The sequence below is a fragment of the Nicotiana tabacum genome, chromosome 6 (assembly GCF_000715075.1).
Source record: "Nicotiana tabacum cultivar K326 chromosome 6, ASM71507v2, whole genome shotgun sequence".
In the NCBI taxonomy this organism is placed as follows: Eukaryota; Viridiplantae; Streptophyta; class Magnoliopsida; order Solanales; family Solanaceae; genus Nicotiana; species Nicotiana tabacum.
In genome coordinates, this window is record NC_134085.1 from 129,881,749 (window position 1) to 129,900,778 (window position 19,030).

At 37.7% G+C, this 19,030-nt stretch overlaps 2 protein-coding genes across 2 annotated transcripts; both read right to left on the reverse strand.

Moving 5' to 3' along the window:
* Positions 1-442: 442 nt before the first annotated feature.
* On the reverse strand, positions 443-847 carry LOC142182048 (uncharacterized). The gene has a single exon (XM_075255910.1). It carries the CDS (start codon positions 845-847, stop codon positions 443-445), a length of 405 nt encoding a protein of 134 aa, XP_075112011.1.
* A 10,462-nt stretch (positions 848-11,309) lies between these two features.
* Positions 11,310-18,824, reverse strand: LOC107811853 (pre-mRNA cleavage factor Im 25 kDa subunit 2). Its single transcript, XM_016636843.2, has 7 exons — positions 18,574-18,824; positions 18,372-18,417; positions 14,018-14,111; positions 13,837-13,910; positions 12,627-12,713; positions 12,235-12,345; positions 11,310-12,054 (listed from the first exon to the last, which is right to left on the reverse strand). The coding sequence occupies exons 1-7, from the start codon at positions 18,690-18,692 to the stop codon at positions 11,983-11,985; spliced, it is 603 nt and encodes a 200-aa protein (XP_016492329.1). The 5' UTR covers positions 18,693-18,824; the 3' UTR covers positions 11,310-11,982.
* Positions 18,825-19,030: the final 206 nt, after the last annotated feature.

A 19,030-nucleotide genomic window follows, 5' to 3' on the forward strand; every position in this document is an offset into this window, starting at 1 on the left:
ACCTAATATAACCATGTCACGTTACGTATATTACATAAGAGAAGAGAGAAAAAAAAACACATGGGGTCTCACAGTCTCCTCCCATTAAGAACATTCGTCCGCGAATGGGTCAAGTCAATTCCTTGGTTTCATTTATTTTCCGCTAATACATTATTTGCGAGGCTATATTTGTTACATTTTCAAAGCATAAATCAAATTCTGAAGATTCTAACTACTAGGCTTCATATAGCTATCTCGCAATAAGAAATTTAAATTGCACTTTCAAATCATATAAAATCCAATTAAGTTGCTGTAAAAATAATTGCTAATTATTTAAATGTGACTCACCTTAAATCGTAAATAGGTGGGGGTACTTCTTCCTCATTTCCTCCTCAGCTTCCCAGGTCATTTCCTCGATCTTGTTATTTCGTCATAACACTTTCACGGAAGCCACTTCTTTAGTTCAAAGCTTTCTTACCTGCCGATCTAAAATAGCTACCGGTACCTCAACATAAGATAAGTCTTCAGCAATGTGAATATCCCCAATGGGCGTAATACGTGAAGGATCTCCAATGCACTTCCGCAACATAGATACATGAAACACAGGATGGACTGCTTCCAATTCTGAAGGCAAATCAAGCCCATACGCCACCTTACCAATCCTTCGAATAATCTTATACGGTCTAACATACCTAGGGCTGAGCTTCCCCTTCTTTCCAAATCGCATGACGCCCTTCATAGCCGATACTTTCACGAAAACCCAATCTTCTACATCAAACTCTAAGTCTCGTCGTCGAACATCTTCATAAGACTTCTGCCGACTTTGTGCTGTAAGCAGCCGGTCTTTAATAAGTTTTACCTTTTCCATTGCTTGCTGGACTAAATTAGGACCTAGCAACTCTGCTTCCCCGACCTCGAACCAACCGATCGGCCACCTACATTTCCGCCCGTATAGTGCTTCGTAAGGAGCCATCTGAATACTAGCTTGGAAGCTGTTATTATAAGCAAACTCAATAAGAAGTAGATGATCATCCCAACTTACTTTAAAATCTAGCACGCAGGCACGTAACATATCCTCAACTATCTGAATAGTATGCTCTGCTTGTCCATCAGTTTGCGGATGAAAAGCGGTGCTAAGATTTACCTGCGTGCCTATACCTTTCTGAAAAGATTTCCAAAAATGTACTGTAAATTGAGTCCCTCGATTAGAGATAATAGATAATGGCACTCCGTAAAGGCGAACAATCTCTCGAAGGTAAAGTTTGGCATAATCCTCGGCTAAATATGTCGTCCTAACTGGCAGGAAATGAGCAAATTTTGTAAGCCTATCAATAATTACACAAATGCATCATACCTCCGTGGAGTACGAGGCAAACCAGTGATGAAGTCCATATTTATCATGTTCCATTTCCATAATGGAAGTTCAATATACTGAGTCAGGCCTCCAGGCCTCTGATGTTCATCTTTAACTTGCTGGTAGTTGGGACATTGGGCTACCATCTCCACGATATCTTTTTTCATTCCATTCCACCAATAGATCTATCGAAGGTCCCGATACATCTTTGTTGCTCCAGGGTGAACTGCATATCTAGAATAATGGGCCTCCAAAAGAATCTTGGCGCGGAGCTCTTCGACTGTCAGTACACATAAGCGGCCCTAGTATCTAAGGACTCCATCTCCAGTTAGCTCAAATAAAGGTTGTACCTACTGTGGAATACTTTTCCTCAGTTTTATAAGCTCAGGATCCTCGTGTTGTCGCTCTTTCACTTCAGTAACAAAAGAAGATTTTGCCGTATTCTGAACGAGAATGCGTCCACCCTCTGCATCTACCAAATGCACCTGCAAACTAACTAGCTAGCATAGATATTTGGTCATCTTGACCTTATCAACTTCAGCATGGCTTAGACTACACATGGACTTCCGGCTAAGGGCATCAGCAACAATATTAGCTTTGTCGGGATGATATAAAATATTAACATCATAGTCCTTTAGTAATTCTAGCCATCTTCTTTGTCATAGGTTCATCTCCCTCTGTTTAAATAAATACTAAAGGCTCTAGTGGTCGGTGAAACATCAATATGAACCCCATATAGATAATACCGCCAAATCTTTAGGACAAAGACAACTGCGACTAACTCAAGATCGTGCGTAGGATAGTTCTGTTCATATTTCCGCAACTGTCTGGAGGCGTACATGATAACCTTACCATGCTGCATAAGAACACAACCTAGGACAATTCTTGAGGCATCACAATAGACAACATAACCCTCGGTGCCATCCGAAAGAGTCAAGACAGGTGCCGTCGTAAGCCTTTTCTTTAGCTCCTGAAAACTTTGTTCACATGCCTCAGTCCACTGAAACTTAGCTCCCTTATGTGTCAGTTTCATCAACGGTGCAGAGATAGAGGAAAATCCCTCCACAAACCTTCGGTAATACCCTGCCAAGCCTAAGAAGCTACGAACCTCTATCGGATTCAAGGGCCTCGGCCAAGTCATCACAGCTTCAATCTTTTGTCCATCAACCTTGATACCATCGCTGGTAATAACATGACCAAGAAAAGCTACAAAAGTTAGCCAAAATTCACATTTAGAGAATTTAGCATATAATCTATAGTCCTGGAGAGTCTGTAATACAGCTCGCAAGTGGTCCGCATGCTCGGCTTCCGATTGTGAATATATCAGAATGTCGTCAATAAACACAATCACAAATTCATCCAAGAATGGTTTGAATAGCCAGTTCATAAGATCCATCAAGGCTGTTGGGGCATTTGTAAGCCTGAAAGACATGACAAGGAATTCAAAATGGCCATACCTCATCCTAAATGTTGTTTTTGGGATATCAATATCCTTGACTCGTAGCTGATGATAACCGGATTGCAAGTCGATCTTCGAAAAGCATTTGGCACCTTGTAACTGGTCGAACAAGTCATAAATCCGTGGAAGAGGATATTTATTCTTGATAGTGACTTTGTTTAGTTTCCTGTAGTCAATACACATCCGCAAGGAGCCATCTTTCTATCGAACAAAGAGCACCGGAGCACCCCATGGGGATGTACTTGGCCTAATAAAGCCTTTATTGAGCAAGTCCTTCAGTTGTTCCTTTAATTCCCTTAGCTCTGCAGGAGCCATTCTGTAGGAGGAATGGATATAGGTTGCGTATCAGGAAGCAAATCTATAGCGAAATCGATTTCCCTTTCGGGGGAATTCCTGGAAGCTCATCAGGGAATACCGTCGGGAATTCATTCACAATAGGAACCGACTGAAGAGTCGCTGGCTCCTTATCTATATCCCTAACATGAACCAGATGGTATATACAACCTTTAGCAATAAACTTCCGAGCCCTAAGGTATGAAATAAACTTACCCTTGGGCGTGGCTGCATTACCTTTCCATTCAAGGACAGGCTCACCAGGAAAATGAAATCGGACCAACTTTGCACGACAATCAATATTAGCATAACAAGCTGCCAACCAATCCATACCCATAATGATATCAAAGTCTAGCATAACCAATTCAACTAAATCAATAGAGGTTGGATGGTCATTAATTAACACTGTACAACCTCGATAGACATAATTAGCTACAATAGAGTCGCCAACTAGGGTAGATACCTCAACTGACTGTGGCAACAACTCAGATCTCATGTCAAGCTTACCAACAATAAATGGAGTAATATATGAAAATGTAGAGTCGGGATCTATCAATGCATAAATGGCATGAGAATGTATTGTCAATATACCTATGACAACATCTAGGGATGCCTCTGAATCCTGTCGGCCTGTGAGTACATAAAAGCAGTTCTGGCCACCACTAGAACCTGAGGTGTCTCCTCCACCTCTCCCCTACCACGGCCCTGAGTAGACTGTGGACCTGGTCAGGGAGCACGGACTGAGGGTGAAGAGGCTGTTGTAGATCCTAAAGGCTGAGCTGGTGCACCTCTGCCTAACCCCGGGCACCGGCTAATAAAATGTCATGTCTGCCCATAATGATAACATGCACTCGAACCCTGTTTACACTGCCCGGTGTGCATCTTACCGCACTGAGTACATGGAGGAGTAGGTTGTCTCATTTGTGCGAAATGCTCCTATCGACGACCCTCGGGTTGGCCTGAGCTCTGCCTCAGTCCTAACTGAATAGAACGATCAAACCGTTGGCCCTGCATCTATGGTGGGAAACTACCTGCTGACCGAGTTGGATATCGATGGAGTGGGGGCCTAAAATCACCCCGTGGCTCCCTATAAGACCCCATAGTACGAGCCCTCTTACTCTCATCCCTATCCCTGCGAGTATCACGAATCCGATGGGAAAGGTCCTCTAGATCTCTCCCATGCCTCATACCATAGGATGGCTACATCACGTAGTCGAAAAGAAGCCAACTCCACAGCCTCGGTGACGGAGGCATGAATCACCCTTAATACTCTATACATTTGGTCTATAAAGTCCTGGGGATCCTCAGTGGAACTGGATCCTGCAAATAATGGAGGGGCCAAGTGAAAAAACTCTCGTACCGTCGAGCTTCCTGTCCGATCTCTCCAGGCATCTGCTCCCAACTCTAGCTGTCGCTCATGAATAGAAACCATTCTAGTTAGCAACTGAACTGCCTCCCTCATCCCCTGCTCCCCAGTCTCTGATGGGGGAACAACAGGTGTTGGAGGTCCTGTGTCTCTAGCTGCCTCAGGTACTAATGGAACTGGTGAGGCTGGGGGTACTGCATCTCTCTAGGCTCCAACAAGTGTTAGGGAAGCTGAAACTAGGGGTACTGGAGACTCATTGTGTGTCTCTAAGGGAAATGTATCCCTCTGACCCGGTGGGGAATGACTGGTACCTTTCCCCGGATCCATACCTATCTCTCGTTGTGCCATTTCCTGAGCGTAGGTAGCCTGTTAGATAAGAAACATAAAGGCATGATTTAGATTTCAAATGTTCTTATAACTTCGCTCTATAGCACGATCTATTAATTGAAAGAAACGTAACCATTCCTAAATGCCTCATAGCCTCCTGATTATAAGTGTGGTGCACAACACACCCATAAGCAAGACTCTACTAGACACGGCTTGTGGACTCCCTGGGATATGACCTACTCTGATACCAAGTTTGTCATGCCCCAAACTAGGGGAGGCACGATTGGCACTCGATACTGTATTCGATCGAGTTAGCCACTAAACATACTAGCTAACTAAACTGGGGGTCAACAGATCGGGCAGCACAACATCTGAAATACTAAGTCTGGACCATTAAGGTCATGACCTGAATAATAATAAGCCATATAAACAAAGGTAGACGAGCCAAAATAATAAAGTACTAGCTGGTCGACGAGGCCGTGATTGGAGACATACATGCCTACACACATATATATACATGCCAAGCCTATGGGCTGGAGACTGAAAGATGCAAAAAGAAACCCAAAATACTATGTCCACAATAGCCTCTAAGAGTGTCAGAAGCACTGTCGGGACAAGACCCCGACTATACCCAAACTGTACAACAAAAATAACCATCCTATGAAAGCTCCAGGAAGAGGTGGAGCTTACCAACTCACAGTTGAACCCCGAAATCCTAGCGGAGGGGTCGATCAGAGTCCCTACTTGGACCTGCACGAACGAAACAAAAATGTAGTTTCCCTAGGCAACGGGACATCAGTACAAATAAAAATGTACTGGTATGTAAGGCAGAAAGTAGAATCATACATAGCTGATGTAAAAAAAGTAATAGAGATACCACCTGACACTGAAACTCTGATAGCCTCCAGGGCCGACATCCGACCTCATAGTAATCAAATATGCATGGTATGCTCGTGTAATCGTATGTCGTGAATATATTGATGCAAACTTTACCGATAGAAATCGTTAAAAACGCATCTTAATCACTCAAGAACACCATGGAACCTTCTCTTCAGCTTGCTCACTGTTTTGGGACTAAAATGAAATATTTTGAGGTCTTAAAAGTAGAATTTGCCGACTTATACCACTTGTTTGACCCGACCCGGTTCGCGACCCGATTTCAGCCTGGACAGTCCACGGTAAAACAGTCATAACTTTTTACTCCAATATTGGTTTGATGTGAGGTTTTTTTGGTTGCGAACTAGACTCGTAGACCTTAGATTCAGTAGGTTGTGAGTCCCATAACTCTTTATATATTAGGATAAATGGTCTGATACATTTGACCCAAAGTTTAGAAAATTTATTAGAGAAATTTACGATAACTTTTGTCAATCTTTATTTCGCAACTTGCTAGACTTCAAAACTTAACATGTGACCAGTGCGATATTATAATACCTCATAACACATTATTCTTAGCATATTAGACACTCTTAGTCTTATCCTACAGGTGGAAGTTAACTTAAACCTTCCGAACGCGCGGGGTGCTACCCGAGCTATTTCTTTAACCACGAACCTTTGTTTAAGGGATTCCTTTGACCTAAAGCTTTAGTTTAGTTCCTTGATATTACCACACATTTTCAGTCTTATTCTCCCAATATGCTATACCCAATCATATATACCTAATATAACCACGCCATGTTACGTATATTACGTAAGAGAAGAGAGAAGAAAAAAAATATGGGGTCTCACACACCGATAGTCTGTTTCTTCCCTTTTCTTTTTTTTTTCGTGTGTGCTTCTGTGTTCAACAAATAAAATAGAGAATTGGTACATTAATATATAGAAATTGGTCAACCAATGATACATGTTGGCTTTTTTTGCAAATATATTCTGGATATATTTAGTTGGTGTATTAAATCTGAATACATAATTACAATACGACTATTATATTAATTCATGATTTTTGAATACAGATGAATAAAATCTAAATACATAGTTGGTATATGATCTTAGAATATTAAATATATGTATTTGAATACATCTGAATACAAATGAGTATAATCTATTATATACATACGATATGATTGTATTGTAAAAAGATGTAATATTTCATTCATTAGAACTGATTCTTTTTTCTGAATACATATAAATATAAAACGACTTTTGTATCAGGGATTGTATATGATCTCTTAATATTAAATACATGTATTCAAATACTCCTGAATACATATTAATACAATCTGTTATACACATATGAAGGTCTAAATATATATTGTATAAAGGTCTCATAGACTCCTAATATCTAAATATATATGAAGACAACCTGTAAAATACATATGAATAAAACCTGTGGAAAATATATGAATATAACCTGGTAAATACAGATAAATACAACCTAATGAATATAGATAAATACAACCTGTTGAAATACAGATGAATACAACCTGTTAAATTAATATTAATGCAACCTATTGAATCCATATGAATGCAAGATGTTGAATATAGATTAATACAATATGTTGAATACATATGAATACAATCTGTTAAATACATATGAATACAACCTGTTGTAACCATACAAACACAACCTGTTGATTACAGATGAATTCATATGCACAAAAACTGAATACATCAACTAAATAATTGAAATGATCATATATAGACACTGTTAATACAGTGAATAAAATGAAAACATATTTTTTTCTTAACTAAACACCATCTTTACCAAAACACTATCCAAAAACAGTATTCACAAAAAACTACCATCCAAACCTACATTTACATAAGACTACTCTAACATTATCTTAGACGTATTCGAATTTGTAATTTGCCTAACAATCTTTGAGGGTGCTTCACTCTCGCTTATGGCATCAGCATCTATCTTCCGCATAGCATAGTCCCAAAAGAGGGAACCATAAATTGGCATCAAATTGAGTGATTTGCAAAGAGAAAGAGGGCCCATTGAAATTGAGTATTTCGGTTGGTATACCTCTGGTAACCCTCTTGTGGGACGTTGAATCCGACATTGGAGAGAAAAACGAGAGCTTTCTGTTGAGTAAACAATAACAATGGTTATTGTTTAAGAAAACAAACAAAATACAAAATACAAAATCCAAACGAAAATCTAAGAAGGTAAATACTTACAGCAATTACTTGTATCAAAATACAACCGAGAGTTGAGAGAAAAATTAATGTGGTGACTGAGAATGAGGAAGACCTAGGCGATATGGGTGGGAGACAATTTCAGTTGCAGAATCGTGGTTTTGTAGGGAAGAGAATAGAGTGTATCAAATTAGAGAGAGAGAGAGAGAGAGAGAGAACGTGGTTTGAGAATTTTACTGGTAATTATGTGAGAGACAATCTGAAAAAGGAGAGAGAAAAATAATAATTAGCATATATAGTGGCTTAAGGGTAGGATGTAACCATAATTAGATATTTTACTATAAAGAGTAAAAAGCAGTTATATAATATAATTTTTTGAAATGGTATTTATTTAAAATAAATAGGATATTAAGCTTTGTTATAGGGGGTACTTGTATATCATAATAAACAGCGCCAAACCTGCAAAACGTGAAATGAAAGCCTCAATGGATATGAGAAAGATGCTCTCAAGCACCCAACAAGTGGCTTGGGCTAAAAGCCGAAGAGTCACCTTTGAGGCCTTCTATGCCTAGTATAAGGTAGGTTTAGATATGGAATTTTTACCTCCTACAACAAAGGTTAACACCTTATTTATTTTAAATAAATACCATTTTAAAATATTATATTCTATAGATACATTTTAATGTTTATAGCAAAATATTTATTTTTGGTTACCTCCTCCCTTAAGCCACTATATACGCTATTTTTTATTTTTCTCTCTCCTTTTTCAGATTTTTCTCTCACATAATTACCGTATTTGATGTAAACTTCTCACTTCACATTCTCTCTCTCTCTAATTTGATACACTCCATCCTCTTCCCCCATTCCAGAAAACACGAAAAAAAGAGGGTAAAATTCTTCTGTTAGCATTTGAGAAAATAATTGCTACTGCATTTGATTGATTTACTCAACTTTGGGCGTCTGATTCTGTAAGCTATGATTTCCAGAAAATAAACTGCTATTGAAATTTCAAATGGAAGAGAAACTTCGCCTACGACAGCAACGCCAATGGAATCATTGGTACGATTTTCGGGAGGTGATTACTTCAGCAGCGCTTCATCTTTTCCGGCAAAGACTTTTGGGCTGCCGAGCAATCATCCGATATAGAAATTTTCTCCGTCGTAACATCGGCAACCAGAGGCATCGGTGACGGCGAGACGACATTAGGGTTGTTCTTGAACAAAGACGACGGAGTTTGGAGCTGAGTAACTTGAATTTTTTGTTAATATATTTCATTGTATTTCAATGTATGTCGTTGTATTCTATATATTTCATTGTATTCATTGTCTTTTTTTCATTGTATTTCAATGTATCCCGCTGTATTCTATGTATTTCATTGCATTCACAGTCTCGCTATATTCCATGAATGTATTCATATATTTTTTTTTAATTAATATAATTTATGTATTCAGATGTATTATATAATTTCTCTAAAGATTGCTATGTTTTTGGGGAGTTTTCGGTTAAGAATCTTTTTTATAACTGAAAATACAAAATTTGTGTGTTATAATTGAGTTTGTTGAGTTATATTAGGAGTCTATTATGTTAATTGATTCACTTTCCGTTTAAAAACAGTATAATCCCTTGTTTCACGCCGTGAATATAGTCGAATACAATAATTTGTCCAGCTGTAATCCCATGTTTCACGCCATGAATACAGTCGAATACACTCGAATACAAAAATTTGTCTAGTTGTAATCCCCTGATTCACACCTAGAAATGCTACTGTATTCATGAATACAGTAGCTTAAATACATCGAATACACTATAAAAAATCTAAAAATATAGCTATAGAAAATAATATAGTAAATGGTAGCTACAACTAACTAATAACCACTAAAACATAGTGATTTCTGAAAGTTATAACAAGACCTGAATCTACGACCATTATGTTAAAAGTCCAGCGCTTGCCAACAGAGCTATACACCCAAAAATGTATAGTAATATTGATATGGAGAAGAGATCAGCCCCCCTTCTTCTCATCATATTAAAAGGGGAAAATGACAACGTATAATCGCTCTCAAAATAATAGTGAACAATATATATATATATATATATATATATATATATATATATATATATATATATATATATATACATGTTATATATAAAAACTATACAAATTTTTTATACTTTTGTGGCTACCGTATATAAATAGTTTCGACCGCGAACTAAAGGTAAGCTTTGTAGCTGTATACGAAGCTCGTAATGTAGAGCAAACGAGAGAAAATATAGTTAAAATAGCACTGGCTAGCCAGTTTTCGGATTGATCATTCAAAAATAGCCAGCATTTGCAAAGGAATTGAAAAATAACCACTATTTTGCTACAACACGGAAAGTTCTATCATAATATACTGGAGATCGATGCACCTATTTATGAACTTCCAACATATATAATATACTGGATATTGGAGCGTCAGTGTTCCAATCTCCAGTATATTATGTTGGATCGGTATATTATATTGGAGTTCCAATATATTATACAAGAGTTTCAGTATATTATACTAGAGTATTTTTTTCGGATTTGAACAGTGTTTTCGTTCAGATTTATCTTTACATGAAAAGTGGCTAAATTTCGATTACATTTGAAACTGTGGCTATATTTGAATGAACACTTGTAAATCAGGCTATTTTTGAATTTCTCCCGAAAATATAAGGCCGTGTATTAGCATTCCAATAAGAAATTAGGCTAAGGCGCAATAGCTTTTGCGCAGCATCTACTCCTTAATACAAACTCATGTTGGGTATATTATATATTAGAGAAACGGGATAAACGAAATTTTCATTTCACAGATCATATAACGCGCTTGTGAAAAGAGAAACAAATTACAAGACCTCTCCTTCCTTTAAAAAACAAAATAAGCTTCATAGGAACGTGAAGTAAACGAGAATAAACACGTAAATGGAAAAAGGTTTTGTATGTCATTATCTGAGTCGATTTTTATACCAATATGATCGGACTGTATGTTATGTAATTCCCTAGTGTCACTATTTTACAATGTCATCAACTTGTTAAGTTGGAAACATACATAGTGCATATTGACTAAAGAGCATAGACACTATTTTAGAATGTCATCAACTTGTTAAGTTGGAAACATATATAGAGCATATTGACTAAAGAGCATTGCCATATTTTTCCTACTGAGAAATTCCCAGAATCAGAACACAAGAGCAAATGGTGATTTACACAGGACTATTGCGATTCAGAACACACTGACCTTGAACACCCCAACTATGAGATGTCAAGAAAATAAGCAAAATATGGCTCACAGAGAAATTGAGTTCTGCAAAGTGGCAGGTAACGCAAATGCCTTGTACCAGGTAAAGATGAGTAGATGGTAGATTCAGTAAGGTTCAAACCTACAACATTACTGCCGTAAAAAGTACATCTCGACTAATTAAATTACAAGCCTCGACAAATCTGTGCAAGCATTTCACTCATTTGGGGGATAGTGGACAGAATGATAAAGCCTTTACATGAAAGAAAAAAATGAAATTACAAGTCGAGTTCCATTGGAACTTGATGCAAAGACAAATTTATGTTTCCAAACCTTTTCCTATTGATGCCAATACAAAAAGAGTTCTTCAATGGAATGATGTGAAGGACCTGGATCCATGCTGAGTATAATGAAATGAAAGTAGCACAAGTTTGATGCCCAAAATACAAACTCAAAAGGCGATATCCTTGGAGATCACTAAGTACAGCTATGTACAAGAGCCTGGTGAACAGATGAAACATAGCAGTGCTATTCCATCTTACATGTGAACATTCAAAAACCAAAAATACACAGCAATGAGTAAATATTGTACATTACAACAGGCAAGCAAACAAGCTTTCGACAATACACCTAGGATGTCCATCAGAAATAAGTCAATAGAAAATTAATAGAAGTCCACAAAAATCAGTCCATATGCCTACTGGAAATGAGAGAATCATGTCAGAAAATAGGGTTATCATTCTGAAAATATGGGACCTCAAGTAAAAATCTTATGTCTTGTGCAATTGTATGCCAGAAGGAGCTCCTGAATGTCCATAAAACTAATCTATGGGTGGATCATGTTGAACTGGAATCTGGAAAGCTGTTGAGGAATTGTGGATATCACGGGTCCATATCTCTGAAATGAGTTGAGAGAGCGTCAATAGAATGACAACCATTTATCAGCTGGTTTACATAAATGATGCTGTACAGGCACTTGAGACCCCCAGTCAGCACAACACTGAGTGTTACAGGATATATAGGCGCTATACCTGGGAAAAACATATTATGATGCAACAAAGAAGATTAATGGTTATACCTGAACATTGTCGTAAAGTTCAAACAATGGCACAGCAAGAAGCTTCAGATTTTTTGGGACTGCAAAGTACTCTCTTTCAGATAGATGAACAACAAAGAGCTTCTTACACTCCTGCACGGCCCACAACAAGTCCAAAGAAAAAAGTCATTCACCAAAAGAGGAACCAAGGCCCTACTTCAACACCCCCAGACACGATATTTCTCCCTTCTATCATGCTTGGTAGCATATTTGAATATAAGTAGGGTCTCGAATTCCTTCTATTCCGAAAAGTGGATATTGTTTCTCCTCTAAATCAATGCCCCTCCTCCCCCCTCCCCCACCCCCCACAAAGGGAAGAAAATAAAACAAGAGAAGAGATCAAGTATCTTAGGAAAACTTTAATACTACTGTACCTTGGGTTTTGTTATGTGTGGAGGGCAGTATGGATACATTATAGTTTCAAAGTTTGGCCTCCACCAGATGGCCACACACTCACCGATCTGCATTGATAAAAGTGAGATCACCGCAAAAACATTAAATAATATTTTAAGAGAGGAGAAATAGAAAAAACACTTGAATGACGACCAATGATTAGATAGATGGAACCTTATAGGAAGCTATGAAAGTGTGTCATGAGTTTAGTCAAATAGAAGCTCACTTGCTTCAGGTAATAAATGTTCAATGTTTGAAAATAAACTACAACTCTCAAGATCGCCAACTATAAACGGCAATACAAAAACGATTTTCCAAAAAAGAAAAAAATAATATAACCAGCCACAACAACCCAACATCATATCTCCTTAGATTTGTTAAGTCGATAAAGCATAATTCTCTCAATACGATAAACTTAGCCACTTATAGAGAGGTCAACCTTTTTCAGACGAAACAGGTCAACCACCAAACAGACCAACAAAATATTTTGTTATACCATTTGAGCAGCTGCTAAAGTAGGCAGAAACTATAATAGACCAGCTCTATGGGGTGTAAACTTCAAAATTAACCGTTCAGCAAGCTTTCACATTTATACCATCAAAAGATGCCCGAAGCCATACTTATTCCATATCTGTCACCGTCTTAAGTTCTATGGTAGAGTAAATTGTCATGCGATGTGACATGTTAAATGCCTTAACCCAAACCCCTTTTTCTCCTTTATCTTCCACGCCAAAAGAAAGAAAAAAAACTACAAAAAAGAATTTGATAAGGTAAATGGTATTATTAACAAAATGGGAAAGCTCCCGGATACAAGAGGTATACCAAAAAGTAGAGAATCTCCAACCGAACATGATTCTCTACGAAAGACACCCAATCGTCTATACAAGTAGGTATATCAAGGGTGCACCAAAATCAAGCAAAGACAAAAGGCTATTCCTCAAGTGTATTCCCCTCAAAAGCTCTACTATTTCTCTCTCCATATGACCCACATAAAAGCTAACAGAGCAACCTTCCATGCCTTTTGTTTTCTTCTCCTATGTCTACCAGCCCAGATGTGCAAAACACATATCTAACAGTATCTGGCATCACCCACTGTACACCAAAGTAATTCAGGACCACTCTCCACAAACCCAATGCCACGCTACAACACACCAATAAATACTACAAAAATTGAAACACTCAACAATGTACCTGCCAATTTGGCTGAAGACCAGGAGAATTAGCTGCAAGTTTACTGGAGAGTTTCCTTTTCAAACCCTCAATTTCTGCAAAATGAGAAACAAAATGCTAGCATCCCCCCGTCAAAGCTTAGCAAGTAATTCATGACGCCAGAAATGCGAGTAAGAACAAGGGAGCATAAACAAAAACATACCATTCTCTCCTGGTTTCAGACGTCCACCTGGAAGTTTGCAGAATGTGTTCCCAATTTGCAGAAGAAGAATATGAGGATGATTATGTTCTTGTACCTGTGAATTCCAACTTCATGTATAGCACGTCATCTTAATTCTATTCGACAGATTAAAACTCTAAATCACATAGCAAACTTCTAACTAATCAGCTAGATTTATGTGCCAAAATTTAACCAGTTAACATATTGTGTAAAGTTGTCTCTTGAATTAGATTTAGACTGCATCTATGTATAAAGGTTCTTTATGGAGTATTAAAAAAATAATGTATCAATACTATGAACTGTCTAGCGAAACAAGTGAAAGAAGAAACAACCAACTAATGATCTTAAGTGGACAAGTATATATGTCTTCTCCTATCACAACCATACATAGCCCAAAATAAAGTTGAAAATTGGGTTGCATGGCCTATTGTTTTTTCCTCCCATTCAGAAGGTTGAGACCCAATAATCATATTTCTATAAGCAAAAATTGCTGTGGAAAATAATTATTTTTTTATGATGATGATCTCCTTAACATTAACATAGACTATATATCTTTTCCTAGTTAAAACAATTAACAGGGAAGAATGGATGCTTCTCAGACCCCTTTTTTCCGTTTTAACATCTGTTAAGACCAAGATCAGTCTTCCACGCAGCTTTCAATCAGAATTGCATCCTCAGGTAGAATTAGGGACATTTGCAAGTAACAACCTCATGGGATTCTTATTGTAACAACTCATGAGATTCTTATTTCCAGACATAAAAGTTCTCTCTTGTAAGAAAAGAGAGCATTTGTTTGTTCTCTATTCTTGGGCTGCTAGTTTCCTTTCTTTTGTATCCTATGCATCTTCTTAATGCTTTTTGTTAATGATATTCCACTTACTTCATCAAAAAGAAAGAGCATTTGCTCTTCCCCACAATTTCACTGCCACCCAGCACTAAACTTGAATAAAATCCAAATTCCCCTAAAATGAACAGATCGTTTGAAAGTTTTAGAAGTTCCAGGTGCAAGTCTAAATCAACCTAAAATAAAAGTCTAGTACTTATCCATCTAAACCCGGGAATGGGAACACTACGTAGCATTCTTTTTTTTCAAATAAGGAACACTATGTAGAATTTTATGAACCTTTTCTCTTAAATACACTTCTTCATTTATTTAAATGGCCACAACTGATCCAGATTCCAAAAGCAAGCTATACAACAGCTACACCTCAGTTCCGAACAAGTTGGGACCGGCTATATAAATCCTCACTAACCATGTTTTTGCATTTAAATTCATCTCACACCAACATTATACAATTAAAAATAAAAGTAAAAAGTTCTAGAAGTTCCCTATATATTCCACTTGCATAAAAATCTCGGATCATGCTCTCCTACAAAGCATAAAACCTAAAGCAAATGTATTACCGTGACTAAAATATATTCTCAACTAATTGGTGTCGCCTATATAGATCTTTTTCTTCCTCCATGTCTTATCTTTCGCTAAGTCTGCATGGACTCCGAGAGATTATAGGTCTTTTGAGGCAACTTCCTTCCATAAGGTCTACCTTATACCCTTCTTAACACCTTCGCTAACTGTGGTTTCGGCTATATAGGACCAAAAAATGGAGGCCCGCTGAATGGATGAAGTGCCCCCTATTGATGGCTATTTTTTCGCTAAGATGGCTGACGAAACAAAGGTCAATGTCTAGTAACCATAACCCAATCTATTGAACGAGGAAGATCTCCTAATGATCCAAATGATTCTACTTCCCCTAATTAGCTCACATTAAAAACCAGTTACCACTTACCATAAGGATTTTTTTCCAACTGAAATAAGCCCATCGATGAAGGTCATATTGCTTCATCATTTACTTAATCTCTCTCCAGCAAAAACACTTCCATTGAAGATTGGTACTCAAGTCATCTCCAAAAGAGATAGTTTCAAGTATCTTGAGTCTATTATTCAAGTCAACGGGGAGATCGACGAGGATGTTACTCATCGTATTGGAGCAGGGTGGATGAGATGGAGGCTAGCCTCGGGGGTTTTGTGTGATAAGAATGTGCCACCTGGACTTAAGGGCAAGTTCTACAGTTTGGTAGTTAGACCGACTATGTTGTATGGGGCTGAGTGCTGGTCTGTTAAGAAGCCTCATGTCCAGAAGATGAAAGTAACTAAAATGAAGATATTGAGATAGATGTGTGGGCATACCAAGAGGATTAGGAATGAAGTTATTAGAGACAAGGTAAGAGTGGCATCTATGGAGGACAAGTTGCGGGAATCGAGGTTGAGATGGTTTAGGCGTAGGGTGGGCGTCGGTCGGTTATTATGAAAGTACGGTTCGGTTTATCGGTTTTCGGTTTTATAATATTAATAACCAAATCAAACCAAAGTATTTATGGTTCGGTGCGGGTTTTTTAAAAGTTCGGTTCGGTTATTTCCGGTTTAGTTTTTCGGTTATTAACGATTCAAGATTTTTATATCTTGGATATACAATGGATCCAGACTTTTTGCTGGATTTTCAGCTTAGTAGTTAACAAATCAATGTAAATTAGAAGTCCAGACGTAAATCCCATTAAGTTTTATTGACCATTAATGGTCACATTCTGTACCTTAAAGTCTCAGAATTCCTGATGAACATGCACATGCACATATACAGATACCTTAAGAGAGACAACTTTTGTCATCAGCCAACATTACGCGCAGGACTCATTCTACTCCTCCTTCCGTTAAAGCTACGACTTGAGAGCAACCTTGGAAGACAACATTGTGCTGACTTTGACGTTTTGACGTCAGATTTTATCAGTCCACTGGTGTTCTTTCGCTACTACACACAGACGCATAAGGTGTCCCAGGAGTGGATCTTGGTGGAAGTTGAGCATCAGTTGACGCAGTTTCTTTTTTAGTATTTGTACCATTTTGTTTTTCTTCAGTATTATGCCATTTTGGTCCTGATAGCTTCTCAAGCTTTCTTTGAAAAGTTCAGATAATCTCTTCTTTTTATCTGTGATGGTTGCTGAAAATAAGCGGGGGTTCTGTTCCCTGTTAAATTTCCAGCCAAGGGATGAACAGGTGTATTTCCACGAGATGGCGTAAAATCTGCAGTCAAGTTCAGAGAAGTTCGGTTTTTTGGTTTAACCGAAAACCGAAACACCAAAACCGTAAACCCCACCGAAAATCAAAATTTAATAATTTAGAAACCGTGCACCGACCGATTAAATCGAAATTCACGGTTCGGCCGGTTTTTTCGGTTCAACCGGTATTATGCCCACCCCTATTTAGGCGTGTCAAGAGGAGAGACATAGATGCTCCGGTCAGGAGGTGTGAGGTGTTGTCAGGTCTGAGAAAGAGAAGGGGTAGGCCTAAGAAGTATTGGGGAGAGCTAATTAGGCAAGATATGTCGTTGCTTCAGCTTACCGAGGATAAGACCCACGATAGGAAGGTGTGGAGGTCGAGAATTAGGGTTGTAGGTTAACTAATATGTGTGTTTCTCCTAGGCTTACCAGTAGTACTAGAATTATTTTTGTATTATCTTATCATGGTTCTTTATTATTACATGTTGTGTCATTCACACTCGTTACCATATAATATTGTCGTTATCATTGTTTGTTACTTGGCTTATCTCCATTATTTCCTTATGTAGTATGTACACACTACCATCCTCAGACCCCATTTATGGGATTACACTGAGTTTGTTGTTGTTGTTGTTGCAAAAAACACTTCCATATACTCTTTGTGCTCCAATTATATGGCACTATTACTATTTAGGGAGTCAGACAGCTTTTCTAGACTATAACTTGTTCATCCGTTGTTTAAATATTTGTAAATATATAAAGATGTAACTTATAATATTTTAACGTATAAAGACCTAATTTTGCTTTAAATAGATTAAGATATTGATGTCTGAATTGAGACCAAAAATTAGAAAGTTTGACCCTCTTTTGGCTAAGTCAATAGAAATGTTAGGCACATAACGGAAGGGTCATATATTACCAGCAAGGATATTTGCTTGGATTAGGATATACATCTCAAAAATGTTAACGAATGCATAGAAAATCAACGCAAGAGAGTTAAAATGTTGACTGATCCCTTTTTCTTTTCTTTTTTTGATAAGGTAATCCCTTTTTCTATAAGTGATGACAAATGTACAAGCATATAACATGTCGAAAAAGCAACTACACGGCTAAACAAGGACTAAAGATCTCGATATCAACAGATGCAAAATCATAATTACTGAGCTAACATTTGAATCAAGCACAAGACGCCACTCACTTTGTGCAGTTTAACGACAACTAAGGAGTTCCTAACAACTAGATGTGACAAAACAAACATAATTAAGAATCTAGGGCAAAAGCATACCAACAGAATTCCTTCGACGCTAGTCCTCATGCCCTCCTTAAAATAGCTGCAGATCACATTATAACAGGTTCTTAAATTCCCAAAAAAAAAAATGTAAAGGTTTTACCTAGGGTTTAAGATATTTTGATCCAGTTATCTGGAAGAATCTAAGCTAACAGAATTTCAAATACAAAAATAATAAAGAAATAGAAGAAACTATTACTTGACTTTCATACGAGCAAGGCGATCGGCGACGGAGGTGTCCTTCTCCATTTTGGGCTCCTTAGTACCAAATGTATAACTGGACAGTGGGTATGTGTTGACAACCGATGACGTTACCATTTTCTCTCTCTTTAGGTGTTTCGTTACACAAATGACTATATTTTTTTTTTTTTTTTGCGCTGCTTTCGGCTCTATGGAATTAGATGTCGCCGACGGGAGACTGGGGGTGGCTGTTCACCGGGGGAATATTTGTATTTTCAGATTTTCCCCCTGTAGATGCTTCTGGACTAAACACGGGCCTGCTTAGATTGGATCTGGCTAACGGGCCTTCACTGGATCCATTTCAACTTCGGTTTCGTTCTTTATTCTTCTTTCCTTTTTCTTCTTTCTCATTACAGAATTTTATAAAGGGATTTTTTCCTTCTTATATAATATTTGAAACTTATTTATCAAAATTA

Excerpts from the sequence above, each read along its gene's own strand:
- LOC142182048 (XM_075255910.1), bottom strand. The coding sequence starts at position 847 with ATGGAAAAGGTAAAACTTATTAAAGACCGGCTGCTTACAGCACAAAGT.
- LOC107811853 (XM_016636843.2), bottom strand. The coding sequence starts at position 18,692 with ATGGTAACGTCATCGGTTGTCAACACATACCCACTGTCCAGTTATACA. Across the intron at positions 14,112-18,371 it reads GCGTCGAAGGAATTCTGTTG|GTACAAGAACATAATCATCC; the intron begins GTATGCTTTTGC and ends TGGAATTCACAG. Across the intron at positions 12,055-12,234 it reads AACTTTACGACAATGTTCAG|AGATATGGACCCGTGATATC; the intron begins GTATAACCATTA and ends AACTCATTTCAG.